Source organism: Diaphorina citri, unplaced genomic scaffold (genome assembly GCF_000475195.1).
Source record: "Diaphorina citri unplaced genomic scaffold, Diaci psyllid genome assembly version 1.1 scaffold1339, whole genome shotgun sequence".
In the NCBI taxonomy this organism is placed as follows: domain Eukaryota; kingdom Metazoa; phylum Arthropoda; class Insecta; order Hemiptera; family Psyllidae; genus Diaphorina; species Diaphorina citri.
Window position 1 is genome coordinate 19,845 of NW_007378767.1, and position 15,492 is coordinate 35,336.

At 35.5% G+C, this 15,492-nt stretch overlaps 1 protein-coding gene across 1 annotated transcript in view; it reads left to right on the plus strand.

Moving 5' to 3' along the window:
* LOC103515431 overlaps positions 1 to 15,492 on the plus strand; it is a 67,442-nt gene that overhangs the window by 13,725 nt on the left and 38,225 nt on the right. Inside the window, exons 2-3 of the mRNA XM_008480373.2 lie at positions 664 to 753; positions 8,772 to 8,912. Coding sequence (XP_008478595.1) covers positions 664 to 753; positions 8,772 to 8,912 — 231 coding nt within the window. The remainder of the gene's footprint in view (positions 1 to 663; positions 754 to 8,771; positions 8,913 to 15,492) is intronic.

Below are 15,492 nucleotides of genomic sequence, written 5' to 3' on the forward strand. Positions count from 1 at the left end.
TTTTAAAAAAAATTTTTTTTTGGGAATTTTTTTTTTACAAAAAAAAAAAAAAAAAAAAAAAAAAAAAAAATGTACTTAGATACGTCAAATACTACAAGATAATAATAATAATGCTTATTTTTGATGTTTGAAAAAAAAACTAAAGGGTCCCTTTACCCCTTTATCAGGAAGTAATAACATCAGAAGAGAGCAAGATAAGGACACAGAGATTTCAAACGAGGGAGAAGGGGATTGCATGTTAAGGAAAAATAATAGAACAAGAGAACAAGAAAAAAGAGCAAGAGATGTGAGGTAAAAAAAGGGAGGGGGGTTCTCTCACCTTTGTGACATGATAAGGATGATGGGATTTGGGGAAACAGAAAAAGTTTTAAAAAATTCATGCACCTGATATTAAAATGTAAAATTTATGTCCCTTGACACAGGGGAAAGCTGCGGTTTGTGACTCCCCTACTATCTGAAATCACAAGAAATATTCAGGTTATGTTTTACACTTATGTAGCACACCTAAATAAGCAAAAGCGCAGTTTAAATAAAAACAGCTAAGCTGTCAAGACCCATGATATGGTCAAGATAATAAATACCTAAGGATTTACAGTTCTCTCAATCAAACCTCTTTTTTAAAACTGGTTCATCTCAGGCAACCTTCCCCTATTCCCTGCACAGATTTCAACAGTTTCAACTTCAACGCCACCAGAGAATTGTTGGACAAAGTTGAGCTTGGTAGCATGAAACTTACGGACATAAAAAAGAAAGGTAAAACCGCCAAACTGAAACATGGGTAGAGTTTTTTTTTTCAGATCAGACAAAATGTCAAGTATTCTATATTTGAGTGCAGTTTTTATTGTTGAAAATGCTTTGGCATAGTTTTTTAGTTTTTTTTTAGAACTTTGACGAATGTCTAAAGCTCTAAAGCTTGGGAGACAAACAATTGGATATAAAAAATACCCACCTACCAGCTACTTCACTGGCAACTATGTATGTAGGTATACGTACGCAGAAGCTCTTTCTTTTTTTCTTCTTCTTCTTCTTCTTCTTCTTCTTATTCTCCTCCTCCTCCTATCTTTCAGTTACCTAGTTCTGACTTCCGTCCTATAGAAACTCCATCATGTTGTCTTTGAACAAATGTGTAGTTTAGAAAATGGTAACGTAGAAAAGGATTCACAGAAAGAAACTAATGCCGTTTCCAGCAGGACGAGCAATAAGTTTATCTGTAAAGTGACATTCCATGTTTGACAGAGCTACTCTGTCTTTCCTTGTTTTGAAAAAAAAAAAAAAAAATGGCATTACAAACTTTATTTGTGTCTTTGAGAAAAAATGTCTAAACTTTATCACAATCCCCTTCTCCCGGTCCTGGGGAAAACTTTCTGTAAAATACTTTTGACGAATTTTCTTCCTCCTAACCAAGTTTTGGGTTACACGAGGAGGAGTTTTTGTGCAAGTTGTTTAACTACATTGAGTATGGTTTTATTTGTGGTGTGGTCGACTGTAACTAACGATTTCTCTCGTTTCAAATGCTATAAGTTTCGGTTAAGGAAATTTTGTTTCGTGATTATCATCATGGAATTTATGGAGAACCATTAAATTCCCTGCCACAGCTTCTGCTTCTTCTACGTCGTCTTTTCTTCTTCCTGCTCTTTCTTCTTCTCTTTCTTCTTCTTTATTTTTCCACTGTGTGTGTTTGTTTTTTCAAAGTTTGGTTCATTTCTTAATTTGTCAGCCTCATCTATTTTCCAGAAACTCTTTTGTGTTTAATTTTCCTGTTCCTTTTGTTTTAGGACTGATGTCTGTGTTATTGATAGTGATGTTTGAGAAGACTTCAACATCTCCAAGGCACCTTTTAAACCTTATAATTTTTCCTAGCTTTCTTTTCTAAAACACTTTTATCAGATTTAATAAAAATTTCTCCTCTCCCTCTTTCTCTCTTTCTATCGATTTTTCTTCATCTAGTCTTTCATTAAGTACCATGTTTACTTTTCTCTTTCATCCCTTTCTCTCTTCACTCCTTTTCTCTCTTTTTTAATTTCTTCCTCCACCTTTTCCTCTTTCATCAACTTTCTCATAAATTGGACAAAGCTTGCTTACTGAACCATTCTTTTTTCTTTCTACTTCCTTCGCCTTCATGTTCTTACTCCATTATTGCTTTTCCTTCTTAATGTTCTCCTTATTTTTCATCACTTTTTTTCTTCTCTTTTAATTAATTCAATTTATTTTCAATTTCAAGAAAAAAATGTTCTTTCCATATTTTTTTTCCTTCTTCTCTTTTTGCCCCAGGATTTTCCCCTGCCATGTTTCTTTCTCCAGTCTTGTCCTGCTAGAATCTTTTTAGTTCTCCTTCTTCTCTTTTTGCCCCAGGATTTTCCCCTGCCATGTTTCTTTCTCCAGTCTTGTCCTGCTAGAATCTTTTTAGTTCCATCCGTTTCCTGTAGTCCCTACAGTCCTGAAATTGGCCGGTCAGGGTACGAGTGATTCAGTCGATTCAAGGGCACGTCTAGTTCTATACGAGCCTGCACACTCTGGCTCTATAACTCACCTTGTCGACACGATCGATCGACACCATATAGGTACTGAAAGTTGTCCTGAGATCAGTATTCAACAGCAAAATGGGTAGGTACCACCACCGCACCGTATCCACACGTCAAAAATTATATACAGCTTGGCCTAAACTGGATTAAAAGAATAGAAAATTAATTTATTTTTCTTATTTAGCCGCCATCTTGTCCATCTGTAATATAGCTTCTTAAATCGGCAAAATAACCACTTTTTTCAAGTCAGCATACCTGAAAACATACAATTCTATATAGTATTTCAATATATTGGACAATTTTTAAGGATTTCCCTATAGTAGCAGCATATCCCAAAAATGGGACCGACCATTACGGGATTACGGTACATCCTAGTAGAAAAGTGTAAATGTATAAAATGTAGAAAATTATAATACAAACAGCTTTCTAATTCATCGTTTATAAAAAGAAATTATGCTAGAATCTTTTTAGTTCTTTCAGCTTTTAGCACGTGTTAATGATTTGCTCACCAGTGCGGTGTTTCAAAAGTTCAACTATTATTTCTAGAATTTGGCTACAGCTACAGCTTTCTGGTTGGCTTGCTGCAGGTCTTCCTAAGTAAGCTATTATTTCGACATGAAAATGAAACAACCTATGTACCTGAGGTCTCATTAAAGTTTACCTTTAGGTCGACACTGATTTTCCCATCACTATTATCAACCTTACTGAACTGGCTTAGCGGCAAAAGAGAAAAGGATCAAAACAGCAAAATTAGAATAGGACTCAGAATGAAATTATTATTTTCGTTATTATGAATTCTCTTGTTAAAAATTTTCAGTAAAACGTGAGGGCCCAAATTTTTACGGTATACAAAATACACTTTTCCGGATGTAATTTTCACCCTCTCTCCTCTCCATCTCCTTCAAGAGAAAGTGAAAAGTAATATGATGGGGGAATGGAAAAGAAGAGGGATAATAATGAAAAGGAAAAGTAAGGCCTATATTAGAGATGCAAAATTTTAGGAGTAAAAGGAGGAGGTGAATGAGATGTTTGAGAATAAAAGAGTCAAAGAGAACGAAGAAATTGGGAAGGGCATGTAATAACTGTTATAAAGAGAGGAGAGGAGACGAAGCATGGCAAATTGGCAACACGGTAGGAAAGTGGGGAAGTGAGGAATGTTGAAGAGTTTGACAACATTGCATGAAGAGAGGGGGAAGACATTGTAATCAAAATAAGCATTGCTGTGGGAGGGGAAGGGAGATGGAGAGGGGAGGGAGGGAAAGAGAGGGGATGGAGAAGGTTGGGAGGGAGACCAATTATAAAAGCCATAACCTGAGGCTGCCAATATCAAATTAACATCATTTCGAAATTTCGAATCAAATTAATTTTTGCCCAATTTTCTCGAAGATTTAACAGGAACTACAGGAAGCAATAAATAGGTATTTATTATTTTCAATAAATATTGAATGTTGGTTTTATTTTTCAAATCAATTATTATTTTTTCTCAATGGGTAGGTTACAAGTGCCCCACCCCAGGAACGCTGTGATTGCTGTAAACCAAAAATCTAGCAACATTATCTAAAGCCAAATCTATTTGGTACAGAAGTAGGTAGGTAGGTACCTAATTTTAAATTATTTTGTTATTCAGTAAAAAAAAAAAAAAAAAAAAAAAAAAAAAAAAAAAAACTCTCTCTCTCTTTCTTCTTTTTCTTACTCCCTTTCTCCTCCTATTTCTTCTATTTATTTACACAGACACTTCTCCTATTTTTTTCTTCTTTTTCTTACTCCCTTTCTCCTCCTATTTCTTCTATTTATTTACACAGACACTTCTCCTATTTTTATCTTTCTGCCTATTTTTCTCCCTTTTCCCTCTCCCTTCCTCTTTCTCTCAATACCTCCTTTTTTTCTTAGTGTCTGTTTTTTATTAACATTTTTTTTTCTCCTTTTTGTTTTAATACACTATCCCTTTCTCAATAAATTTTCTCTCTCTCTCTCTCTCTCTCTCTCTCTCTCTCTCTCTCTCTCTCTCTCTTTATCTATTAATTTACTTTTTCTTTCTATTTTCTATTTCTTTCCATTTTTATGGGTCTGCTCCAAGGGATTGAGAGAAAAAATTTACTTTTTCTTTCTATTTTCTATTTCTTTCCATTTTTATGGGTCTGCTCCAAGGGATTGAGAGAAAAATTGTAAGGTACACATTCCAAGCTATCTCCTTAGCCTCTCTCTCTCTCTCTCCTTCCCCCTTCTCTCTCTCCTCCCAAATCTCTCTCTCTCTCTCTCAAACTGAATTATACATAGGGTGGCAATGATCAGATTTACGACACTAAGCTCTCTCTCTCTCTCTTCCTCCTCTCCCTCCCTTTCTCTCTCCCTCCCTTCCTCTCCTCTTATTTTCTAGTGGATATAAATCTCTCTCCTTATCCTAAGACGTTTTCGTAAGTGTGTATTAGACATAAAGAAGAGAGAAAGAAGTAGTGGGATAAAGAAGGTAAGGAAGTTAAATAGATTTACGATTGAAAAAGGGAGAAAAAATGGACAAAGAGGGAGATAAAAGGAAGAAATAGGCGAGAGGAGGGAGAAAAGTAAAGAGTCCAATGGGGTGAGATCATTTTGAGGGGGGAAATGTAGAGGGGGAAATATACTCGCCAGACAAGGGGAAATAGATATTGAGAGAGAGAGAGAGAGAGAGAGAGAGAGAGAGAGAGAGAGGGAGAGAGAGAGAGAGAGAGAGAGGGGGGTGAGGGGGGCCCCATAACATGATAGGATTTTCTCAGAGGGATAAATAGTATTTTCTATATTTCAATTCTGAAAATTTGGTCCGCCACTGGCATTATTTTGTACCAAAATTTACCCCATTTGTTTCCTGTTGAACTTCCCCCGGAAGTTTGAGCTACTGAAATTAAAACCTTCGGTATTGCACTGCTGTTACAGCTAAAACAAACTTTGAGCTTTCCTCTCCCTCGATTTCGAAATGAAGTTGAGGAAAAACGAGAGAGAAAAAATAAATAAAAACAAAACTAAATAATAATAATATAAATAAATAAATAAAAACTCACTTGATCCGGAGCTGCGGGGAAAGTTTGATTGGGGATTTTTCAAAGTTTGATTGCACAATAAGGATTTGGAGTTTGGAGTTTATTTGTATTTTCTTGTTCTCATTTCGAGCAAAAAAGTTTGAAAAAAAAAAATGTTTGCAGATTTTTCAAATTGCAGTTTCCTAGTACCTAGCTAGATTACAGATTTTGTTTAGCTACATTTTAGGTATTTCAGAAAATGCTGGATTGGGGTGGAAGTACCTACCCATACAAGTTAGGTGTTGCTTATTGCTTATGAGTTAATTCAGTACAAAAAGTAAGTTTTATTTATTTAATACCTACTTTATTTATTTTATTTTGCTACCTTTAAAGCCATTTATTGGCTACAATAAGGCTGGAACCATATGAGAAGAAAGGGGAAAGACACTAGTACCTACCATATTCGTGAGGGGAGGTAGAGGAACCTATTTATCCTCTCTTGATTATATTGAAGCCGAAAATCCGCCTTATTGAAGTACCGAAAGCTTTTTATCTCTTTGGAACAGAAATCACCTCTCCAGAAATCACCTTTGGAACAGAAATCTAAACGGATTTTGTAAACGTGTTTAAGATTTACGTCGACTTATCTTTCCCCTTTTTTTGTCCCTCCCTCTCTTTCTCCCTACCCCCTCTTTTTTCCATCTCTCTCTCTCTCTCTTTCTTCTTTTTTTCCCTGTCCTTGTAGCTTACTTTGTAAAGGTCATGTTTTCAAACAAAGGGACTTAGGTAGGTACCTAGCCAGTGTGTAAAAAAGGGAAAGGGTGTGGGGAGGAAGGGAACCCTTTTTTGTACCCTTCATATTCACAAAATGCTAGACATAAGATTTATGTAGGTACACGAGACAAATTCTCTCTTTCTCTCTCTCTCTCTCTCTCTCTCTCTCTCTCTCTCTCTTCTTGTGCTTTCTTTCTCTTCTGCTATCTTTTGGTATCTGTGTCTTTTTACTCTCTCCCTTTTGATTATTAAGAGGTAGGTGCATAGGGACTCTTTCTCTTGCTCTTTCCGTAATTTCTTCTTCACATTTCTTCCTCTACTTTTTTACACTGCTCATAAATTTGCTCTTTTTCAAATCTTTTCCTCTTTTTTCTTATCTACTGTTTTCTTAGGCCCGGTTTCTGACAAGACACTTTTTGTTTTCTGTATATTATTGTTTATTACTTTCTTTTTCTGTATTCCTCTTTTTGATTCTTATTCTTTGTTTTCCTTATCATTGACTCTCTCCCTTTTGATTATTAAGAGGTAGGTGCATAGGGACTCTTTCTTTTGCTCTTTCCGTAATTTCTTCTTCACATTTCTTTCTCTACTTTTTTGAACGCTCATAAATTTCCTCTTTTTTCTTATCTACTCTTTTCGTAGACTTTTTGTTTTCTGTATATTATTGTTTATTACTTTCTTTTTCTGTATTCCTCTTTTTGATTCTTATTCTTTGTTTTCCTTATCATTGGAAACATTAGGTAGAATAATATTGTTATTTTTTGTTTAAATTTTTATCTCTTTCCCTTTTATCAATTCCATTCGTCTTTCCTTTTATTAGGTATTTATCTTTCATTCTCTCATATCGTTTGCCCTTTATGTTCTTCTGTTTGCTTTTGTTTCTCTAGTCAGCCAGAGTCCTTTGTATTTCCCTCATGACATACGCTCCATTGGATATCTGCCATGGATAGGTTGTTTTATAAACTGAATCTCTGATGTTTGATGTTTCTTTGTTGGAAATTTTTGAATCTATTTTAATCTTATTGTTGCTGTTGGTGTCGTTGTTGTTTTTCTTCTTCTTTTTCTTCTTCGTCTTCGTCGTCTTCTTCTTCTTCTTTGTTCTTCTTCTTCGTCCTGTTAAGGTGTAATTTACTCGTCTCCTATTTCACAGTATTCTCATTTCGGACAAAGAGAGAAAGAGAGAGAGAGAGAGAGAAAGAGGAAGGGAGAGGGAGGGTAAAGGACAAAATTTGTATCTTCTGGGGGGAATTTTTTTTATTAAATTGAAATTTGAATACCAAGTAGCTGGCTAGGATCCTCTGTCTCTCTCCATCCCTTTTTGCCCTTTATTTCTTTCTCCTTCTTCTTCTTCTTCTTCTTCTTCTTCTTTTTCTTCTTCGTCTTCTTCTTGTTCGTCTTCGTCGTCTTCTTCTTCTTCGTCCTGTTAAGGTGTAATTTGCTCGTCTCCTATTTCACAGTATTCTCATTTCGGACAAAGAGAGAAAGAGAGAGAGAGAGAAAGAGGAAGGGAGAGGGAGGGTAAAGGACAAAATTTGTATCTTCTGGGGGGAATTTTTTATTAAATTGAAATTTGAATACCAAGTAGCTGGCTAGGATCCTCTGTCTCTCTCCATCCCTTTTTGCCCTTTATTTCTTTCTCCCTCTCTCTACCTCTTTCTCTCTCTCTTACTCTCCTTCCCTTTGTGGCCTCTTTTTTCATTTTCAAGCTTTGTCCCTCCTCTCTTTCTCTCTCGATCTTTCTCCTTTCTATGTAGGTATATCTCTCTCTTTTTCCTTCTACCTTTTTATCGTCCCTCTCCGTTCCTTCCCCTCAATTCTATCACTATCCTTTTCTCTTTCTCCCTCTCTTCTAACCTAGGAATGAACCCGACAATCTTCCTTCTCTTATTACACTTGTCTCCTTGCATTTTAATTACATTTGTCACTCTTACTTAGTTTTTATGTTTTCGGAATTGAGTATGTACAAAATTATACAGGACCCTGCTCTAATATCGTTTTTAGGGATCGGAGAAGCATGTACGAGTGTTATAGCATTCCGAAGTTAGAAATGGCAGCTATTCAAATGCATCTAAAAATCTACATTCTGGTTTCTAAATCATTATTTGGTCGCTCATGACGAGTAGAAATTTCCCTTGAGGAAAAATAAATACATGCATGAGTTGAAGGACAAATAAGAAAATAACACTATCATCTTGGGTCTTTCCCCTTCGACTAAACAATTATAAAATAGTGAGTAATGAATTGGTTAGTTGTTAGTTTCATCTACATTTCTTCGAAAATCCCAAGTTAATTAGTCCCATCTCTAGCTCTAGACATCCAAAGGGCAATTGCTCGAGCATCATGAGCACGTTGCCCTCTGGAATGATGTTATATTTATACCTAAAATTTACTATAAAAAGTGTTTTATTTATAAAAATGTAAGTATATTGGTAAAATTTAGTTAATTATTTCAATAAATAAATACCCCTATTTTGTGTTTCAGATGCAGTCACCCGATCCTCTGTGTTCTTCATATTCTCTACCGTACTTCTCATCTGTGGAGAGATCAGCTATATGTACGGCCATTTTGTTTTCCATAAGAAGATCTTTACGTTCGTGGCTGGAGTTGTGTTTATCATATCAGGTGAGTTCTGTTAATATTTTCATTTTCAGTAGAAAGATTTAGTTTTTTTGGGAGGCAGAGTAGAGAGCTTTTGATTTTGGGAGGCAGGACACATCCTTGAGGTACGCCTACCTAAATCCTCAAAGGAATTTTCAATTGTGTTTAACATAGTTAAATGTTTGTCAAAAATGTCGTTCCCCAAAGAATATACCTCGAGAAATTCTGTGAATCGACTTTGAATAATCTTAGGAAGCTTTACACAAAAACTGATTTGGACTCTTTCTAGAAAGAATTATCATTATAATGCTATAGTGGAATGCAAAATTGTGAAGTTGCTTTCATGAACCCCGGACCATACTCCCATGGATGACAATAACAAAACAGGTACCCAGGGCAAAATGTGATCTAAATTCTAAATAAATAAAAAGTAGTATGAGGAAAAGAACAAGAACAATAATGGATAGAAATAAACATTCAAGCAGTATGTATGCTCCTGTAGTCAACAAGGATGTACATAAGCAAAGAAAAAAGTTGTAACCCATTTCGGATATAATGCAACTTGACAAAAGTACAAGGAAACTAAAAGAACACAAAAGTACAAGAACAGAAAAAAGGTACATTTGAGGACAAAGAAAACTGAGGAAATAACATAAAGAAAGAAGAAGAAGGAGAAGAAGGACAGTAAGCCAATAATGTGACTGAGGGTAAATGAAAACGTAAAGCGAGATCTCATCAAATTACAGAAGATGTTTTTGAAAGAGAGAGAGAGAGAGAGAGAGAGAGAGAGAGAGAGAGAGAGAGAGACGGAAAAGAAACTAAAGTGTCATAGAAAATTTTCGACTGTGAAAGAAAAAGATGTCAAGAAAAATAAAATGGTGACTGAAAGAACATTGGAAGATTTGGAACGCTGAAGCTGTGAAGATATTGTGAGAGAAGAATAAAGATGTAGAGGATTTGTCATGGAAACAAGAAATCTAAAGATATTGGCACTCAAAGAGGAATACCTATTGTAGTGGAAATGAGAACATTGGGAAGAATTGTCGTTGAAGAGATTGTGGCTGAAGGATAAAGTCATAAAGATGAAAGAAGATTGGAATAAGGAGAAGAAGAAGAAGAAGAACAAGCAGGGAAGATAACAGAAACAAGACTAAATATTGGCCTGAATGAAGAAGATTTACATTAGGATGTATGTAGCGAAAGAAACTAGAAGTGATAATTATTAATTAAATAAATGAGACTAAAGAAAAGCTAGACTAAATTGATAACACTAAAACTGCGAATAACATTGTAATCTACTAATCCAACCCTAACAAAAGTATGAATCTCACAGTATTTAAACAACACATACGAATGTCCCTAGTCACTGACAGCACTGCTCTTAACGGCATACTAGGTCCACGTGATAACATTGCCTGCATAGCTCTTATGACAAGAACATAAAGAACAATTACCCTGCCTAGAACCCCCTCTCATATATCACAAAGCATTAGACAAAAACAATATTAAAGAAACTTAAGAAACCCTTGTTAACATCTTGACGTAATTAGGCCTCTTTCAACCGATCTTCTTGAGTTTTCTTCCTTTACAAAATTTGCCTTTTACATTCCTTCCTCTTTCGTTTCCTTCTTTCCTTTTCCATTGCTCCTCCTTCTTTCCTCTTTCCACACTTCTCCATTCCAATTATCTCTAATTTCTCAGCTCTTTTTCTCAAGGAGTAGAAAGGATAACGAAAGAGAGAGCTTTGTCGTTTTTCATGTCTTTTTTCTTGTCTTCCTTATTCTTTACTCTCTCTACCTCTCTTTCCATGTGTCCCTTTTTTTCTTAAATCCTCTTGGTACTGTCTTCTTACATCTCTACTTGTTCCTTGTTCTTCTTACATTATATCCTTCTTTTTCTGCTTTCCGTCTCTTATCTTTCTTGGTTATGTCTCCAATTATCTTGATGGATTTATCCTTTTTTCATCCTTTTTTCTCGACGTTCTGGCTATTCCTCTTCCTATCTTGTCTGTTCCCTTTCCTTTCTCTCTTTAATTTCCATAGTTTTTCCTTTTTTCTGTCAATGTCAAACATGATCTTTATCCACACCCTCTTTGTCTTCCTCTAACATTTTTGTCCTCTTTTTTTTCTTTTTCTTTCCAATTCTGCCATTTCTGTCTCTTTTCTTTTCCTTGTTTTTTTCTAATATATCTCTTGTCCCTTCTCTCTCTCTCCCTCCATATTCCTTTAAAACTCTTCTTTGAAATATGTTTTGAAGTCGATCTATTTTCTTTTTACTCAGGGTTAATCTGAAATCCTGACCCCCTGATATATTTTTCGTTCTCTTATGCAAGGTTTCTACCTCCAGTTTTGACCTTTTGGCTTTTGTATCTGAAGATATCTTGAGTTCTTTCTGGGACTGACGTTTCCTCTAGAACTGACTGGTTGCCTTTTTACTTTCCTTATCCTATAGGAAGGAAAGTAATGTAATCGGGTCAAATTTTCGATGGTCAGATTTTAGTGCCAAAACACGTACCTACGCATTCTGCAAATGTAATAGAAAGTCGTGTGATGTTCACACCAGATTTTTTTTTCATTATTAAGTTTTTCATCGAATTTTCTCTCGAAAATAAATATTCTCCATGCAAAAGACCTTTCTATTTTTATTCTTATTTTTATTTAAGCCATCACCATTAGGTGTCTTTTGTATCTACGTAGGTATCTTTCTTTCTGGACTTGTTCAATTTCTTTTGAGCTCATCTCTTTCTTTTCATATCTCAATCTTCTATTTTACTTTCCTCTTCAATCTTTGGATCCCTTAATATTCTCAGTGTTCTCTTTTTTATTTATTTATTTTTCTAGTTCTTTTTCTTTCTATCATTCAATCTGGTTTATTTATTTTGCCTTCCGTTCTTTTTTTTTTTTTTCTTTTAATTCTTTTATTCTTCCTTCATTTCGCCTCGAGCCGTTCTTTGCCCTTTGCTTTCCTCGATTATTTATCTTTCATTCTCTCATATCGTTTGCCCTTTATGTTCTTCTGTTTGCTTTTGTTTCTCTAGTCAGCCAGAGTCCTTTGTATTTCCCTCATGACATACGCTCCATTGGATATCTGCCATGGATAGGTTGTTTTATAAACTGAATCTCTGATGTTTGATGTTTCTTTGTTGGAAATTTTTGAATCTATTTTAATCTTATTGTTACTGTTGGTGTCGTTGTTGTTTTTCTTCTCCTTCGTCTTCTTCTTGTTCGTCTTCGTCTTCTTCGTTTTCTTCTTCTTTGTTCTTCTTCTTCGTCCTGTTACGGTGTAATTTGCTTGTTTCCTATTTCACAGTATTCTCAGAAAGAGGACCCTGAGGGAGGGTAAAGGACAAAATTTGTATCTTCTGGGGGGGGGAATTTTTTATTAAATTGAAATTTGAATACCAAGTAGCTGGCTAGGATCCTCTGTCTCTCTCCATCCCTTTTTGCCCTTTATTTCTTTCTCCCTCTCTCTACCTCTTTCTCTCTCTCTCTTACTCTCCTTCTCTTTGTGGCCTATATTTCCTTCTTCCTCTCTTGTTCAACCTCTCTTTTTTCATTTTCAAGCTTTGTCCCTCCTCTCTTTCTCTCTCGATCTTTCTCCTTTCTATGTAGGTATATCTCTCTCTTTTTCCTTCTCCCTTTTTATCGTCCCTCTCCGTTCCTTCCCCTCAATTCTATCACTATCCTTTTCTCTTTCTCCCTCCTCTTTTTTTCTCTCTCTAACCTAGGAATGAACCCGACAATCTTCCTTCTCTTATTACACTTGTCTCCTTGCATTTTAATTACATTTGTCACTCTTACTTAGTTCCTCTCTCTCTCTCTCTCTCTCTCTCTCTCTCCTTCCCCTCACTTTTTCTCTCTCTCTTTCTTTCTTCCCCTCCCTCAAGTCATTATTTCTCTCTTTATTTCCCTCTGTTCTTTTCTTTCCCGAGAGACATGCAGGGACAGAAATAAAGAGAGAGAGAGAGAGAGAAAGAGAGAGAATAAAAGGAGAAAGAGGGTGAGATGAATAGAGGGGGGGTTTAAAATTGACAAAGAGAGAAAGAATTGTGTCTTCTCTTTCTCTCGAATTGCATTTGCAACTAGCGACTTGCATTTTTAATTTGAAAAGTTTCATCGCAGACTTGCAACTTGCAGTGTGCAAGACTTGCAGTTGAGTAAGACTTGTAGTTAATAGTTAGACTTGTAGTTGGTTCGACTTATACTTTGTTAAGACTTAGTAACTAACTTTATAGACAGAACTTTAACAGGAAGTGTTTTTTTTCCAAGAAACAATATAATTATTATTATTAAGTTTTTTATCGAATTTTCTCTCGAAAATAAATAAGAAGAAGAGAAGATATACAAAGCACAAGAAATACATACATAAAATAGGTAGATAGGTATAGCACAAGATAATATACTTTAGGTACTTAGAACTTATAGAACGCTACATAAATTTGCATGGTAAACTGAGGATAAAGAACGTACAAAACAAGCCAAGAGTTTTCAAGGAAAATTATAGAAGAGAAGAGACCAGGTAGCACCAGTGGCGGATTCTCAATGGAAGATAGTGAGCCATGGCTTCCCTTCCTCTCTATGATTTTTCTCACCCTTTACTTACAGCTCTTGCCAAAAATAGTAAGTGATTATTTAACCTGGATTCTAATATCACCAGCAAATTATAGCGTCCTTTTTTGAAAATCTCAAGCTACTGCACTGGAGAAGTAGTGGAGTAATAAAAAATTAGGGGGAGCAGGGTGCACACGCCAAGGTAGAGAAAGTTTTGAAAAATATGTCACGATGAAAATATTGCGCTGAAGTTTACCCGTTGCTTTTTTTTTACTCCACTACTTCTTTAACTTAATTAGACAACTAAAATAATTGTTTCTTTCAGAACTATGAACCTCAGTATATTTTTTAATCAATTATGACAACTAAAATAATTGTTTCTTTCAGAACTATGAACCTCAGTATATTTTTTAATCAATTATAACTTATAACCCCAACGGTAGATTAGAGATAGAATGTTGGACTCACAAACTGAAGGGCTGAGTATAAGTCCAAAAAAAAAACCGGTGTTGATAAACTTTTAAAAGAAAAAATAATAAAAAATGAAACTAATAAAAAATAGCATCTGGAAATATTGCAAGGAAACGAGACAGTGTTGTCAGTTGTCAGACAGGAGAAGAAAAAGTGATAGGAAAACTTAAACCTCGTAAAAAAATAAAAAAAGTTAAAAAAGATGCTAAGGAAAAATACAAGATGTCTACATGCAACCATAGGATGTCCAATAAATTGCAAAGGCTCCAAGGAATGCAATTATAGGGTGTTTAGAAGTTACAACTTACTTTCAGTGTCCTTGAGATGGATTTCGGGTGGAAGGATTTAGTAAGTTGAGGAGTAGGTAAGAGATTTTTATAAAATTACACAAAACTCATGTACCTACATTAGGTATGTAGGTAACTACATATAAATATTTAGGTATAGGTAGGTATGTAGGTAACTACATATTTACTACACTCAGCAGATTTAAACGGAAATGACGAAAAAAGGGGTTGTGTATCTAAAATAAAATAAATACCGAATTTCACATTATCAATAAAAGTCTGTGCTTTCAATGGGGAGTTTCTCTAGTTCAATGCCCTTTTCGAGAGACGGGTGTATTCACAATTCACAAGTTTTAATTAAATTATTCAATTAGGTACGCAGGTACATAGGTAGTAAATTTTCAAACACAACTCGCCCGCTTGTGGCTGAAAAACAATCATCGGGATTTGAAAAAAAAAACCCCCCCAGATTTAAAAATTCAAAATTCTCTTGTTATAAAACATTCACACACAATGAAATCCCAAAAACATTTTGTAAAAAAAAAAAAAAAAAATCGAAAGAGGGAGGAGAGAGAGAGAGGGGAGGAGAGAGGGGGTGAGAGGGAAGGAGGGAGAGGGGAAGAGATTCATACTTACCTATAAATTTTCAGGGAAATGATTATTTTTTCCGTCTCCCTCTTTCCCTCCGATTCTTTCACCCCTCTCTCCCCTCAAAATTTCTATCTCTTTCTCTCCCTCCTATCCAATATTCAATCTCTCTTCTTTGTCTCTCCCCTATAGCTATTTCCTCTTGCATCCCTCTCTCTCTCTCCCCTCAAAATTCATATCTCTTTCCCTCCCTCCCGTCTAATATTCAGTATTTCTTCTTTCTCTCTCCCTTATAGCTATTTCCTCTTACATCCCTCTCTCTCTCTCCTTTCAAATTTCCTATCTCTTTCTCTACCTCCTATCCAATATTCAATCTCTCTTCTTTCTCTCTCCCCTATAGCTATTTTCTCTTTCATCCCACTTTCTCCCTCTCTCTCCCCTCAAAATTCCTATCCCTCCCATCCAATTTATCCCTCGTTATTCTCTCCCTTTCTCCCTCCTTAGCGTTCTTTCCCTTCGGCCTGAACTTTCCCCGAAACATTTTACCTATTTCATTATTGTTTCACGGGAAAAATGAACGATCACATTCCAACCGAAGAGAGAAAACAGGAGACGAAGGGAAGAAAGAAGGGAAGAGAGGAAGAGGAAAAGAAAGGAGAATTTATCAGAAAGGGGCGAAGGAGGGACAGGATGAGTACTACACTCAAG